At 44.6% G+C, this 16163-nt stretch overlaps 1 protein-coding gene across 6 annotated transcripts in view; it reads left to right on the forward strand.

Moving 5' to 3' along the window:
- The window catches only part of Rabex-5 (Rabaptin-5-associated exchange factor for Rab5), a 31505-nt gene extending 16935 nt beyond the window's left edge, over positions 1-14570 (forward strand). For all 6 annotated transcript variants that reach the window (XM_084597755.1, XM_084597754.1, XM_084597757.1 and 3 more), the window contains 8 exons: positions 1833-2002; positions 7015-7133; positions 7660-7786; positions 8491-8981; positions 10120-10356; positions 11233-11466; positions 12904-13132; positions 14250-14570. In XM_084597755.1, the coding sequence (XP_084453881.1) occupies positions 1833-2002; positions 7015-7133; positions 7660-7786; positions 8491-8981; positions 10120-10356; positions 11233-11466; positions 12904-13110 (1585 nt within the window). In that variant the 3' untranslated portion in view covers positions 13111-13132; positions 14250-14570. The remainder of the gene's footprint in view (positions 1-1832; positions 2003-7014; positions 7134-7659; positions 7787-8490; positions 8982-10119; positions 10357-11232; positions 11467-12903; positions 13133-14249) is intronic.
- The last annotated feature ends 1593 nt before the right edge of the window (positions 14571-16163 follow it).

Here is a 16163-nt window from a genome sequence, read left to right on the forward strand (position 1 = left end):
GCTGTCACGGGTTTTACCCCATTTTGCAACACTCACTCTTATGTCACATACGAGAACATCTGCCCATTTGCTACATATTGCTCGTTACCGCAATGCTTCTGAAAAAGAAGAAAAGCCTGTTGCATTTTAAAGATCTGAATGTGCGTAACCACATGTGTTGCAGCCTCACCTGCTTATTGCAGGCACTCTCGTCATGTGAAAATAATCTCGCCATTCACGAGCCAGTGCTGTGATGCCCTTGGCATGTCACGTTGTAGGTCTCTGCATTGCACCGTTGCCATGGTGCAACGCATTGCAATGGCAAAAGCCAATCTGCTGTGGAATGTCTGTTGGTTGAAGGCAGAGCAGAAGCTTGCATTAATTTGAGCGTGCGAATTGAGCAAAATGCAGTACACTCTCCTAACGAGTGAGTTGAATGCCAAGGTGGGCAGGAAGCAGGCAGGTAGGTGGCCATGTATTGTGCTCAGGTGGCGAGAGTAGCAGGCAAGATTAATTGGTAGAGTTTGCAGAATGAAACAGCCCATGAATCATGAATGCTTTCTTCTGCAAGTGGTGGAAATGGAAGGGTACTTGGAAGAGTTTAGTGGCAAGACTTAATGAATTGTGCTTCATGTTGGGCTTGCATCCTGGCATTGTGCAGGGTGTGGAGACGTTTGCCAAGGTGAGGTCTAGTGACCGTGGGACGGGGAGGTCTTGAATTAGGCAAGACTTAAGAATGGGGGAAACGTGTGAAAGAGGATTGTTCATCAACAAATTAGTGTTGAGAAGGAAATGGGAAGAATTGAGGATTTGGAGAGCAGATGTTTCGGCTTGACTGAGGACAATCGCCTTAGTATTCAGGAGATTGGTGATAATTTTGCAAGTATCATTATTGCAGGCACAATAGAAGTAGTGGGTACGGCAGCTAAAAGAATATATACTCTTTTATATATAATCTGGTTATATACTCTCTGGAACTACCTCACTCCCTTTGCATTAGCATGACAGTCCTTTTGCAGAATACGGCTGGTATCATCAGCACACAGCTTGTATACTCCTCCCCACTGCTTTTTCTTCTTCTTATGTTTCCTTTTTCATTTTTAAGCAAACCTTGCACCTCTAGCAAAAATGAGGCTACACCTGATATATACATAAAAGCTTCCTTTTTGAAACATGTTCTTTTTTTTAGAATCTGCAGCAGTGCTAAGCATTCTGGTGCATATATTTAGCAGAACTGTGAAGAAAACAGATCACAGTGTGGAACTCCGTGGGTCAGTGCTAGTTCATTGCATTTCTGCTTTGGTGCCTTGTGTTATCCTTTGCTTTACTAATGGTTGCTGCATAATGGTTATAGCTAGGATATGAATTTGTTGTTATGTGCTCCGTGGGCAGCAAGGCTTTGGTATTTCATTGCTGAGCACAATATACAGTGGATGTTAGCTAATCCAAACTCTCAGAACTAAACCTTTTGTCGCATCAACTTTGAGCATGTTCTTAGAGAGAGCATTTTTTTGATGAAGTCTCTGTATAGTTTGTGCAGATTGTGGGTCCACCAGGAACTTCACCTCCTGGGAGTTGATAGCGGGGTTTCACAGTTAGTGCTTCTAGATGAAGACAGATTGAGAAAATGCCTTATTGCCGAGATTTAATGTGCACATTTCATAGGGTTTCCACTGGTGCTTGTTGCTCTGGGCTCAACAGCTTCAGGCTAAAATGACACAACAAAAGGGTTCAAAAGACTTTGAAATGCAGGCCTCTAGCATGCTTGAATCAAACTTGTATTATGAGCTCACTGAGTAGTTTCATGTGAAAACAGCCTCAGCACATGCGCCACGTTGTTTCCTGCCCCGCAGGCTCTCCCGCAGTGCGAGTGAGTCCCCTGAGGGCTACCCCAGCAGTGCTTCGCAACCCGGCCTCATAGAGCCGTCACCGTTCTCGAGGTTTGCCGAGAAGAAGCGGCAGCATGCAGAGAAGCGAACAAAGACTCTGCGGAGCATCATTCGCCGGTCCAACACAGTCAAAGGTGAGTGAGATCAACTGCATGGTACGCCAACACAGTCTCTCTCTTCAGGAACACAGGTAGAATTTTGTTGCAAGCATATAGTTTCAGGGACTGGTCTTCTACCTAGGCACTTGTTCGGGTCTTGTATTAGTAACTACAGTGCATAGCACAGGGCCAGACATATCGCCCCGCCGTGGTGACGCAGTGGCTAAGATGCCAGACAACTGGACCAGACACCCGGGTTTGAACCTGACTGCTGGCAAAATGGAGTGGCATCGGTGTGCTGTGCATGCATTTTAAAGAATACCATGTGGTCCAAACTTCTGGAGTCCTCCACCATGGTGTCTCTCATAGCCTGAGTCGCTCTGGGACGTTAAAACCTTACAAACCAAACCAGACATGTCGCATTACCGGTGCCAGCTTCTTCTTTGTATGCTTGTGTACACGTGCATGTTTTATTCTCGTACTATACTGTACTTTGCTTGCAAAAAAGAAAAAGAAAAGTGTTTGAACTCCAAGGTTTATGAGCTTTCTGCACTTCACTTTGCACTTCTAAGGTTATGATTCTGTAAAGAGGGAGTCATACTCTGTCAGGACAAAAAATATATATATTGACGTCTCGGAAAAGCGGAGCTTTTTTCTTTTTATTTTCTTTAGTCCAAACCTTTCATTGCCCTGATTGAGTTGAGGGTAAGGCTGGAGAGAGTTTATGTAGCTTTGCTTTACATTATTCGGCAAAGTGTCCCTGTTTGGCACTTGCATTTGAGCACAGTACTGCGTTGTGTAATCGAGGCATGACAACATACGCGGGTAGGTTTGACGAGATCGCACTTATCATTGTGGTACTGTGTGGCATCAGTACTGTCCAAGTTTGGGCTAAGTGATCAATCTCAAACATTTGTCCCTCTTGTCAGGTTCACATCAGATTGCTCATGACAAATTAAAACCAGTGAACTTTAGTTGTCTACTTGGCACGTGCTGGCATAATGGTTTCATAACAAACTTTTTTTCCGGGCTCCTTATGTATTATTCAAGGTTTATATTGCATCTGATCCCCTTGAAGGTTGAGAGCGTTGCCCTTCTGCAGCTTTACATTTCTTTGCACTCTGGCCACAGGCTGCCGGCATGAGAATAGCCAATGTTGTTACTATGGGCTTTCTTCATTAGTACCGTTACTGTGTCTCCCACTCTTCTACTTCGCATTTTAGTGTCACAGATAAGACTGTTGCGTGCACATCGGGATCAGGAATTTTGCATCAGCAGGGAAAGGTTTTCACACCTTTTCTTGAGTTCTTTGACATGTTTAAAAATTTACAAGAGCGCTGTATTTAACGCTGCCCAGTGCAACAGTGGAATGTGTGATCACTTCTCTAACGAAACGCGTAGTCGGGACATCCACACGTAATTATTACATAAACCTGCAGTTTCCTTGATAAAACCTTGATAAAACAGTATTGTCTTTTTATGCACTACTGCATTGTTCTTGTGGGTTACATACATTGTATGCCCTGGAATAATTTATTGGAGCAGCATACAAAATCTCATCTATTTATTTTTTAGATTTTCTGCAGAATTTGTGAAAAGCAGTGAAGTGTTTTTTTTTTTTTTTTTTTTTTTTTTTTTGTGCTGTTAGTCACTGTGGTGGTGGGGTTGTAGAACAGGCCATGGACTCTTATCAGCCTGCCACTTTTACGCAATAGCATATATGGTTTATTCGTTTCAAAAGCCATCACCTTACCACAAAATTGAGAAAAACATGTCGGAAGAGATATGCACATGATTTCATGCATTTTGATGCCACCATTCTTATTTTGCTTCCCATTTAGCATCCATTTGCTAGTCAAGTTGGAGGTTAATTTGCGATAAGAATTTGAACCAGTGACATATGTGCCTTCACTTGTACTCTGTTCATTGTAACACTAGGTGTCTGCCGAGAAATAAGGCGGATACTGCACCCTTCTCTCCCCAAAAAGCAAGCCAACTGAAGACATTGAACGCTTAGCCGAATTGTGTGCCAGTTTCTGAATGTCAAAAATTTGTTAAATGTAAAGGTGGTGTTAAAGCCATTGCCGTGTCTACATTTAAGGCGAAGCTTAGACGTCCTGCTAATTTTGTGGCAACTTTCACCCAGAGCCTCGGGTGTGTCTGGTGGTCGTAAACGTGATCATTGCTAATAAGGGGGGAAGGAAATTATCCCCTAATTTTTCTCTGGTGTTCTGCAACTTTTGCTAGCATACAACTTGACAGCTGTACACTTTTTTTCTCATCCTTTTAGAGTTTGGCGTCTACATGTGGGCTGCGCCAGGCAAATAACTACAGTATATTTAGAAACTGCGACAGATGGCAGCTCAAGCTTTATGGTGGGGTTTCCTTAAATCTTAGCATGCTAAGTTTGAAGCAAATGCCCATGCTGTGTCTGCAGTGCAGCCTTATTTGTGTGCAGGGAATACATGTCAAGCTAGTGCATGTATCATTGGACAGCATATCAGCCGGCAAGTTCGAGGTGGGGCAAGATTGGCTATTGAGCAGTATCAAAATAAAAACTATGGCAATGGAATTTATGTATTCAAATTAACGCAGCTTGCATTATAGCTCAAAAATGTTTATTTTTGGCTTATCATCCCAATACAGACAGTAATTTCAGGCTTTGTGCAACACCCACCTCTGAGATGTGTCACACAAAGCTTGACTAATAAATGACAAGACCTTGATTGCTTCGTCATCCCAATACAAGCACAATTGGCATGGACTGAAGTAGCTAAATGTTAACTTCTCAAACTTGAGATGTGTCACAGCTATGTCACACAAAGCTTGACTAATAAATGATAAAACCTTGTTTGCTTCATCATCCCAATACAAACACAATTGGCATGGATTGAAGCAGCTAGATGTTAACTTCTCAATCTTGAGATGTGTCACACAAAGCTTGACTAATGATTGACAAGACCTTGTTTGCTTCATCATCCCAATACAAACAGGGTCTTGTCATTTATTAGTCAAGCTTTGTGTGATACATATCAGAGGAGGGTGTCGCACAAAGCCTGGAATGACTGTTGTCTGGCATAAGATGTGTGCTAAAGGCACAAAATGTATTTTCGTTGGTCATCTACTAGCCTCGAAGGTTGTTTCAACCGGCGCAATTGATGATCCTAACCCTCTTTTGGCGGTGGGAGCAGTGCAGCATTATGCGGGATGAGTGCGGTTCATCATTGGCAATATTAGTACAGTGTCTCAAAACAGGTACATCTCAGCGTTGGCGGTTAAATGGTTGAGATAATGTTTTAATGAGTACTTCTGCTTGACACTGCTTTGCAATAGGATCATGCACATAGTAGCTAGATACAGCTGAGAATGCATGGCTGTCAGCATCGGTGTTTCTCCTTCTTTGAAATGCAGTTCACCCTTGACAGCACACTCATATGATGGATGGTGACACATTACCACCCTAGGTCGCAGATGAAATCATAAAGGAGAATTTTTCTTCCGGTTTGACTAATTTTCCAAAAAGCCTCATTTCAGCATGTCAGTTTCACCATCTGTAATACAATGAAATAGCTAACGAAATAAGCTGCTTGCGTTAAGTTTTATTTATGCTTGTAAGAAGAGGAATGAGCTGTCACAACTTGAAGTGGGTAATTGTGAAATTGCCAGTGGCCAGCCTTGAGAGGAAACACCCTGGAAGCATTGTGACTTGGAGATGTGGGCTGTCAACGGTCTCATGGCAGTGTTGTAACAATGTGGAGGAAGTGGCAGTGGAGGGCCTCATTGTTTGGTGAGGGGATGTTTGCACTTCCTGGACAGTAGGAATTGTGAGATGTCACTCGCATAGCACAGGTGTTTGTTTTTCATGTCTCAGGTATAGAGCTTTTTAGTGGATTTTGTTTTCATTTTTTTTTTATACTGCCATGTAGTATTCAACTGGTGATTGGCATGGATTGAAGTAGCTAGCTGTTAACTCCTCAGACTTGATACCAGCGTTTTACCGCTCCCCCTGGCTTCCTTACTTTATTTTTCTCATTTGGGCAAGTTTTAACTCCTGGTCAATAGCCACTTATCTGTGGCATGCATGTCACAGGTACTGGTTCAAACCGAATTTCAAAATTTTAATTTGCATACTTTCATTTTTCTTTTTTTAGGTTTGACCAAAAAATTCCAACCGCATCTGCAACTTGCAAACCTCTTGTCATCTTTTATTTGCACAAGGGTTTTTGCAAGCTTCAAGCTTCATGCTCGCAGGAGTGCCAGCATATATTTCTTTCTTTCTGTTGCATGCATCCAGCTCCCCAAATATTGGTCAGGACAGCTGGTGCTGAGGTACTGAAGTTTAGTTTTGCCCTGTATAGAGTGATGAAGCAAAACAGTGCCCTTATTTGATTTTCAGCTGTAAATTAGGAAGGTTAGTGATGTCACTTGGCTTTCTTTTTTTTTTTTTTTTTTCACATTTTGGAATTGGTCAGTCAAGACAACATGACCACAAGGCTGGATCAGCTTGCCCATATTGAAATAACAGAAATATGGTGCAAGATAAGTATTGGCTCATGATAGCACATGCAGTGGCTATACATGGAATGAACTTATTATCATCCAAGCATCAATACTAACGTGCTTCGTTTCTACACAGTGCTGCGTTATCAGCACCTGGATTCCGTATTCAAAGCCGTGTGTTTTGGTCAGAGTTCAGCTGTGGAGCTGCCCCATACTACATGCGACGTACATGTGCAACTAGTCTTTTTTTTTTTTGCTGTTTTTTTGTTTGCTTGCTGTGACCTTTGTCAAAACAGTGGCACTCTTAGAGACAGTTGAGCCCCATCAATTTTCATGTCACATTGCGCCAGAGAAAAGAAACATTGTACTGGCCCATGCCGGGTCTGCCTTCACAAAGGGAGGGCAATTTACATCACAGGAATGGCGGTTCTGACTGAGAGAGCAGTTGATAAGGTTTCAGTAACTTTAGACTGTAATTTTTTTTTTTTTTTTAGAAGCTTTCTGTGATGCTTCTTAGCTCTCATGGCATCTGCTGTTGTTCTTTGCAGAGTCTGTGAGCTCCAGGGATCTTCAGCTGAGCAGCTTAGAAAGCAATCCTGCCAGCAAGGAGCTCAAGGACTTTCTGCGCGGCCTTAAGGAGGCAGCTGCTTGTGATGTCATCCGACAGGTAGGCCTTGCTCCCTGGTGCATTTGACTTGGTCGGGGAAAGGAAGGCGATGGAGTTTATTGGAGTTGGTATGGTTCGGTTAATGGGGCTCAGCATCCCAGAGAAACTCTGGCTCTGAGGGATGCCACCATAGTGTAGTGCTGCAGATAATTTCGACCACCTGTGGTTCCTTCAACATGCACCGGCATTCTTGCATGTAAAAGCAGGATATAAAACATTCTTCACAAAAAAAAGGCGGTGCTTAGATCCACATGTAAATGTTTTTTGTCAAATGTTTTTGTGAAGTAAAAGGTGGAAGGTGCTTAGAATTGGGGGTCGCTTAGAATCTCGAAAATATGGTATGTAATATGCTGGAGATTGCTGTGCCCGTGCACGATGACTGGGGGCATACTAGGTGTCAGACCCGGCTTGAGTTCTGTTTTGGTGTCTTTCCCTAATGGCCATGATACACACAGCTGCTGATGTGACAAGTTGTTGCGGGCATAGCAGCTTGTGATATGAGAGTGTGCTTGTTGTTCATTTCTAGGTGAAGGCAGCTGTCGACCGCATCCACAAGATGTCCCGGGACCAGTCTATTGACGAGCTCTCGAACCTGGTGCAAGACTTCTACCAGAGAATGCACGAGCGCTTTGAGACGCATGCCCACTACCAAGGTGTGTGCCTTCTACAGGTTGAGGTAGTGCAAGTGTAATGGTTAGCAGGTTGCCTCTGGTCATTTGTGAGTTATCAGCTGATACCACTGTGTCCTCAGCTTAGGCTTAAAGCATTAGCCCGTGCTTATGTGCGTACAGCTTGTTTCAAAAGTGCTGAGACCGATTGATTCATTTTTGGGTCTTCCTGTTGGGCTTATTATGCATTGGTGGCATTCCCAGTGTCTTTATTTGAACGAACAGTTGTAGGGCTTCCGTTGATGCCATAACGGTCTAGTATTACTCAAACTGCACATGCAGGTTAGGCCTGTACCTCAAGTGCATGCACATTCTGCACACATAGTGCTTAGATGTGCATGTTTTCATCTCCGTTTTGTGTGTCATGCCTTGACTGTTTTACGTCAAGTATAAGTGTTCTTAGGTGATGCACAAGAAAACGAACCTGAACACTGTTGGCAGCTATGAAAGACACCACTTGTCTAAACATCTTATGGTCTTTTACCTTGTGTTCTCTAGCAGCAGTGCCAAGTTTACGTGGCTGGCGAGAAGAATAAGTATTGATTAGCTATTTCACTGTGATATTGAAGCACAGTGAGCTTATCTTGTGAGTGTTGTAGGATGCTGATGGTGTTTTTGGTGGGATTTTTTGGTTCGTATTGGCATTCCATGCCTGCAGAAGTTGCTTATTCGGCTGAACCTTCTCGCAGGCTTGGAGCCCGATGAGATGGAGCGGCTCATGGACTTGACTGAGAACTACTTGATGAGCCTCACATACAAGTCCATCTTTGAGTTCATCTCGACGGCAGACGAGGAAAAAGACTTGGCGATCCAGCGACGTATCCGCTCCCTGAGCTGGGTGGCGGCGCGGCACCTCGAGTTGGAGCTGGACGATCGGCAGCCTCCTGTGCGCGATGTTGTTGACCGTGCCATCACGCACATCATTGAGCTTGACTCGCGCCACAGCCCCCGGGAGAAGCTGGCTTGTGTGGTACGCTGCAGCCAGCAGCTGTTCGAGGCCCTGCGCATGGGGCCGCAGGGCCCACGGCCTGCATCAGCCGACGAGTTCCTGCCAGCCATGGTGTACGTGGTGCTGCGCGCCAATCCGCCCCTGCTCCACTCCAACATCAAGTATGTGACGCGGTTCAGCGCTCCGAGCCGGCTGCTGAGCGGAGAGGCTGGCTACTACTTTACCAACTTGGTGAGAGCTCCCGCATTTGTCAGTGCAGTTCTTGCCTCTTCTTGAGGCTAGGTGTCTTCTGTTTGCTTTGCGATTTGCCTTATTTGCACAACATAACGGGATATTTTTTGCTCAGGTTGTCTGTTTCAGAATGCACTTTGCATTACATCTGTAAACAGGGTACAAGTTGAACCTAGGTTGAGCTCTTCTTTTCGCTGATCTGTGAGGTACCTGCAGCAAGTTCTAACACTAGGCTTCTGAGTAGTGAGGAAAAGCCAACTTTCTGATGACTTGGGGTCGTCGAGGAGCAGAAAAAGGAAGCGGCTACAAGCAGGGAGAGAAAGTTTTGTAGACCAGTTAGGAAAGAAGGCAGTGAAGTATGAATTATAGGAGGGAGAAAGGGCAAACGTGTACGGAACTCTACAACACTGAGAGACACCAAGTGGTGGTGTAAGGAGCAGAGGTGCGGCAGCTGTTGTACGAAAGGATTCTGAAAAACTACCTTTTGAATTAGAGTGATGAGCGACGCAAAAGATGATTCCATATTCACACACAGTTTTGACTCTGATGGTTGGCCTGAGCAGTTTGAGCATGCACTTAAAATTGTTTTTGCGATATCACTGCATGTTGAAGAACCCCAGGTGACTAAAATTTCCTGAGCCCTCCACAACGTCGTCTCCCATAGCCCAACTCAATTTGGAATGTTAGAACCCCATAAACCAAACCCGACTAATTGTTTTTGTTTTTAGAGGCTGAGGACCTTCTCATCTTATATTCGTGAAAATATGGTAACTTCAATTACTTTAGGGTGAAGTTGGATAGAATAAAGGAGCCAAGCATGCAAGCATGCACTGAGCATGGGAAGGTGATCTCTTAATCATATCTGTATAGGTTACATTAACTGATGAAACTTGCTGAGGTAAAAGGCTTCTATAGAAAGCACAGTTAAAAGTGATCCATCCATAGGGTATGGAATGCAATCAGTTGTACTGATCGAAAGGGGAAGTGTGAAGTATGCTTAAGAGATGGATCGTTTTTTACGTGCATAGTTTTGCAACAGTACGAACCATTTCCCGTCATCCATGCACTTTAAACAAATATAGGTGATCTGCATTTCTGTCATCGTCATTTTCCTTTTCTCTCTTCTCCTGGCTAATAGTGCTGTGCGGTGTCCTTCATTGAGAACCTAACGGCCGAGTCGCTGAACCTGCCAGCAGAAGAGTTTGAGCGCTATGTGACAGGCGAGGCAGTTCCCCCCGGTGGCTACGACCAAGGTGCCAGCGAGGGCCTGCGACTCATGTACTCCAACCTAGCCCTGCTTTCAGACATGCGCCAGCGCCAAGAGAGGCTCGCTGAGGGCACCAAGCTGTTACGAGGGCGCATCAACGAGTTTCGGGTGAGTAGCCGCACCACGAGCTTCAGTGTTGTTTTCTCTCGTCGCCATTGTCTTGCTTCCACTGTGCTCGGTACCTCTGGTAATCTGAATGAAAAGTTAGTGGTACCTGCAAACATACACATACTGTGTCCCCTTTGTCCTGTGCATTTATATCTGTATTCACTCAGGTAGGTCTTCTCGCACACCCCGGGAAAATAGGTGTTCACAACATCATGTCCACATCATGACTTGTTGCTCATTTGGGTGGAAGCATCTGTATCTATTCAGTGCCGCAATTATGCTAATAGTGTGAGCTTAGTTTCTAGACATCAAAGTTTCAAAAGCACTGTGTCTCACGGGAGTGCTTTGTTATCATTTTGTAATGGACAAAGAAAATGGCGCACTTAACAGCAGGCTGATACTCTCTCTTAGGTGTATGGAAGCATACTTTGTCGGAGCAAGTTGAAAAAGTTGTTTCCTTCTTCGGTGTTGGCCACACTTGGTGGCCTTTACCGTGGAACAGTGATGCGATATTTCAGCAACTTCTGTCCCTCTTTTCTGCAGCCTTCCAGAACTAAAATGTGCTGGAACATTTTCTTAGCAGCTGCAGTACATGTTGCCTTTGTTCAAACCTGGCTAATGCATGTGGCACAGACTACTACGTTCTGTCTCACAACTTGCCGATTTTAGAGTGGAAGTTACGAACGCTTCCAGGCTTTTGCGTGAATATGCAACAGCTGCACACTTCCAGAGGCCATTGCCTTGTGCTCACAGCTTCCTCTCCACTGGGAACAGTCTGTGGGACAGAGCGTAGATGAATGAAGCCTGTCGGCTTAGTTTTACTTCTCCGCAGTGCGTGCTCTCAAGAGTTTGTTGCCTCCTCTGTCGATTACGCAGGAGACCGTGTCTCGTGAAGTGGAGCAGGCTTTGGCACAGGCACCCCTTGCACCTTGCTCGTACAAGGTGCCTGCTGACCTGGACGTGCGGTTTGTGCCAGCCTTCCTTCGTGACGTCGTGCTCCGGGAGCTGGACGATGGTGATGGCCTGCTGCTGCAGCTGGACACCCCTCCGCCCGCACCGCTGGCGCCGGTTGTGTCCACTGACCCGGCTGCCACCACTGCACCCCTCGAGGTGTGTGTGCCGGCTTTGAGTTCACTCGCTCAGTGCTGCAACGAGCCTCGTGCAAATTGTATTCAGTTCGAATGCCACAGCACAGGGTTTATTGCGCAGAGTCATGCATAGGTGCACTGTGATCGCAAAATCATGTTCCCACACCGCTTGTGTATGCGCACCGTTAGTGCGCAGTCACCAGAAAAAGTTCACCAGATGCATGCTGTGCTCAGGGATGTGTTTGTGCAATCGCCCAATGTTATAATTAAACTAGTAGCTAGGGTACTGCTTCATGCTTGCAGGCTACTTTGCCCAAGGACACGGTATCGATCCCCCGCCTGCAACGGCTGCTTTTCAATGGTGACGAAAAGCTAGGCGCCCATGTGCTGTGCAATGTCAGTGCACATTAAAGAACCTCAGGTGGTCTAAATTACGGAGCCCTCCATTACGGCATCTCTTCTGAGTCGATTTGGTACGCTAAACCCCATAAACCAAACCAACCAGTACTTGCAGGCATTGCAGGCACATCTGGCTTGTGTGACTGCAGGAATTTTTTTTTTTGCTGAGCACTCCATAGTGTAAACTTCCGGGGCTATTCAGCCTTGTGGCTGAAGCACTTGTGGGATTCCCTGAAGCCTTAAATGTCTCTAGTGAGGACAAACCATGCAACCCAAGGAGACTATGCTACAGCTGTGCTGTAGTGCATGTTGAAGCATCACGTAGCCTGAAAAGCTGAAATTTAAAGATGGCTATAGCTGGTTACTGTAGCTGGTCTCTCTCTTTTTTTATATATATATATATATATATATTTTTTTTTACTTTCACTCATTTTATTTTCTGTTTGCTTGCTGGCTCAGCTGCAGTGTGTGTGTCTAGAGGTGGTTGGCTAAAAATTGTGATTTTGTTTTTTGACAATGATGTACTGCAGGAGGAACAACTAGGAAAAACTTCTGCTGATGTGGTTGCAATATGCTCCTCTGGTCTTTTGTTTTGGAGACCAAGAGATACACTTGTGAGAAGGTCATTACTCATGTGCAATCATGTCAAAAACATTTCGTGTTTTGAAATGTCGTGACAGCAACGTAAGAAATGAATGTAGTGTGAAACAACCACTGAGAGTGATTTTTACTCTAAGCTGCTGCAAGAGGCCATGTGTTCTTTTCAGAATTAGAATTAAAGCCTCATCTTGTGCAAGTATTAGCTCAGAATATGGTCAGCAACATACTGACCGCCACTTGAGATATGCGTTTTTGAGAGTGGGTGAACAAAAAGGCAGTTTAGAATGCAGCACAACTGATAAGAGCAAATGTGAAAAGAATATGATGAAACAAAACAAAAATTATTATGGCATCAGGCTTATAACATTGGACAGAATAGTTGCTGTCTTCTTTGGGGTACTTTTCTTGGCTGCCCTGACTTTGCTCGTAGCCTTTGCTCACATCATACAACTTTGCGCAGGACGTGCAGAGGGTGCTGCTGGCCACTGGTGACCCCATGTCTCCCGACAACCTGGAGGCATGCCTGCCCCCTCCGTTGCAGCCCGTTGTCGTCAGTGCAGCCACAGACACAAAGGCACAACCAGCAGACCCACCACTGCCACCAGCAGCAGCGCCTGCAGAGCTACCTTGCGCTGCGCCAGTCGTAGAGGCCACAGACCAAGCGTAGGGCACCACTTGTTCTCCTTCAGGTGGGCATCTTTCGTTGTAAAACCTTAATACGTAAAAAAATTTATAACAAATGAAAAAATGCAAGAGAACTCCCACACCGAACCAAAGGTTATTTTAGGCAAAAACCAATTGAAAATAAAAGAAAAGGAGCGGATGCGAGAGTTTAAAAAAGAAACCGAAAAAAAAAGACACAAATGAAAAGTGGGAAAATTAGGTAGAGAGGCTCCAAAACGTTATTACAAAGGAAAAGGTTTAAAAAAAAAAAACTGGATCCAGCGTCTGGCTGGCTAGCAGCTTCAGAAACTGGCCTCCTTCCATACATATTCAAATGCATACGGCCATGCCATTGTACTGTAGAGATTGAGATTTGCATGTGCTCTGTAGGGACATTTCCATGCAACTTTCGCCTGCTGGGCTATTTGCTTAAGTGACTAGAACTACACTGGCTGCCGTGCTGCTTTGCAGCATTGTTTTTCCAGGTGTGGGTGATGAGACTGGCTCTGCTGCAATTTCAGGCACATTGTTGCAAGAGGGCAAAGATGACAACACTGGCAGCTGCATGGGCCAAAGCAAGGCTAGGCCCGCCAGCCATTAAATAATACCATCACGATCTGATGAGTCACATTCCAGAAAGAAGGGTGCCCGTGTGCTGTGCGATAACGGTGCATGTTAAAAATCTCCAGGTGGTCGATCTCTCATAGCCCGAGTCGCTTTGGGAAGTTAAATCCCATAAACCCAACTAAACCAGACATTAATCTACAACTTGCCGCCACATATTTCTCTCGTGCTGACATGTGCATTATGCTGGTTCTACACATTCGGTGCTTTGCAACAGCCACTTCTCTATCCATTGATAATGCGACAGTTTTCACATTTATATATTCGCCCAGCCCCAGAGATGGAAACTCCATCAAACTGCCAAGCAAGCAGCAGTTACATGCCTAGCATTCAGGCAACTGCTGTGACCAATTTCACTGCATTAGTGCATGCTGAAATAAGAGACACAGACTGATCAATAGTTGGCACCTGTGTGGTATTCTCAATTGTCTGGGCAATCGCACCTTACCACTGTGCGCATTTGTTCTCGAAGTTACTTTCACGGTTGAACCTGTCCTTTTTTCTTTTCTGTCCCTCCAGGAGGCACTTGTCAATGCAACATGGCAGCAGAGATCGTCAAAGGGGACTGGAGACGTGTGTGGACTGCACGGCAAGAAATTTTCTGTGCGACATCACAACTGACTGTGGATATCCGGTGCCCGGCAGACTCATGCCACAAAGTTGTCACACGGCTGTCTGTGTGCCTGTAAATGCCATTCTTTCAGAAACGATAGTCTTCACTGAAGATGGAAAGGGCATGTTCCATAGACTTCCAGACTTGTAAAAAAATTTGAGACAAATTTTTCTGTGTATATAAATATATATGTATATTATATATATAAATTTATTCCTTCACCTCTACATTGTCTTTGTTGTTTCATTATTTGCATTCATGCTTTCATTGTGGTACCATATATCTGTGTTTGTGCTACATATTTGTGTCTCCCTAAAATAATCGTGCACTTGGTGCAGGTAGAAATAGCCACTGCTTCATGTTGCATGTACATACCTCTACATTGTCTTTGTTGTTTCATTATTTGCATTCATGCTTTCATTGTGGTACCATATATCTGTGTTTGTGCTACATATTTGTGTCTCCCTAAAATAATCGTGCACTTGGTGCAGGTAGAAATAGCCACTGCTTCATGTTGCATGTACATAAGTGCTACTGAGTTGTTAAGGCATGCAAATGAGGAAATGGATTGAGGTCTTGTTTCTGAACTCAAAATGCAGCACACTCCTATGACACGCCAAACACTGAGGATATTAACGCTGTAACATCTTCGAGTCTTAAAAATGCAGACAATGAAATTTCTGGCTCCTTCATTTACCATGTCACAGTGGCATGTCCTTGCATGCAGCTTTCAGAACATTGTTTCATTGCATTTACAGGTGATGTTGTTTTACGTAGCCTAAATCTGAATGTTAGTTACCACCTTCACCACAGACCACTGGCTTAGCACACAGATGCACGTGCACACATTTTGATTCTTGTACATTGCATGCTATGGTGTCGAAGCTGTGCTTATCGCAGCGATTGCCATTTTGCATTGATGCATATCTTAAGCACCAAGTTTCATTAATAAGAGTTAACTTGTCCCATGCTTTATTATATCAGCTCGAGAAAATGCTATGTTATGGCACACCTCGGTTATCACTGCAGCAGTGAGAATGAGAGCAGGAAAAGTCTCAAAAGCAAATGTTTAATGTGGATTCACAGTAATTGCAGGTTTCTTTTTCATCTAAAGCACATAAGCAGTAGCTGAAGGATCTGGTAACCAGACAATACATTAAAATAAATTCTCTAGTCTACTGCAAGACATTTTGGCTAAAAAAAACCCACATAATGCACCATCGTCGCAGCTCAAGAAGCAAAAGTTGCTCCCTCGCTTTGTAAGCGAATACTGCATGGAGGTCATGGTATAAGGGTTAACAGGTGTTGACGCTCGCTGTCCACCATGGCAGAGAGCATGCGGAGATAGTTTCCACTTCAGTACATGCAAGCGCCGACAGCAATGACACTTTGGAATGACTGCCGCTTCATGTCGAACTGCAGGTGACATGAAGTGTCATTTCTTACCTTTGATGGCATTTCAGACTTGCCACTGTTGCCACTGTGCACCTCAATGTGTGAACGTTAGGTTCACATAGCCCCATGGCTTGATGAGCCTAAAGAGCCAATCGCGGCTCCTTATGCTAGTTCTTTGGAACGCTAACAGATGGTGCCATGAGCAGCAGGTTCGCGGAGCAAACAAGATCTGGTCAAGCTGTCGGGCGGAGTGTGAGCACCTAAATAGTTAGAGGCACATGCATACTACGCCTTTTATACTCTCATTGGTTGATGCACTGTGCAAGTCGGCTCCTTACTTAAGGTAACTGAAAAAGACAAAGAAATCCACACTGATCGACCAACGGCAGTTTGAACCACAAATATTCAACTAAAACTACGGCACA

This window comes from Amblyomma maculatum, chromosome 3 (assembly GCF_055883805.1).
Source record: "Amblyomma maculatum isolate TAMU_Amacu chromosome 3, ASM5588380v1, whole genome shotgun sequence".
NCBI classification, from domain to species: Eukaryota; Metazoa; Arthropoda; class Arachnida; order Ixodida; family Ixodidae; genus Amblyomma; species Amblyomma maculatum.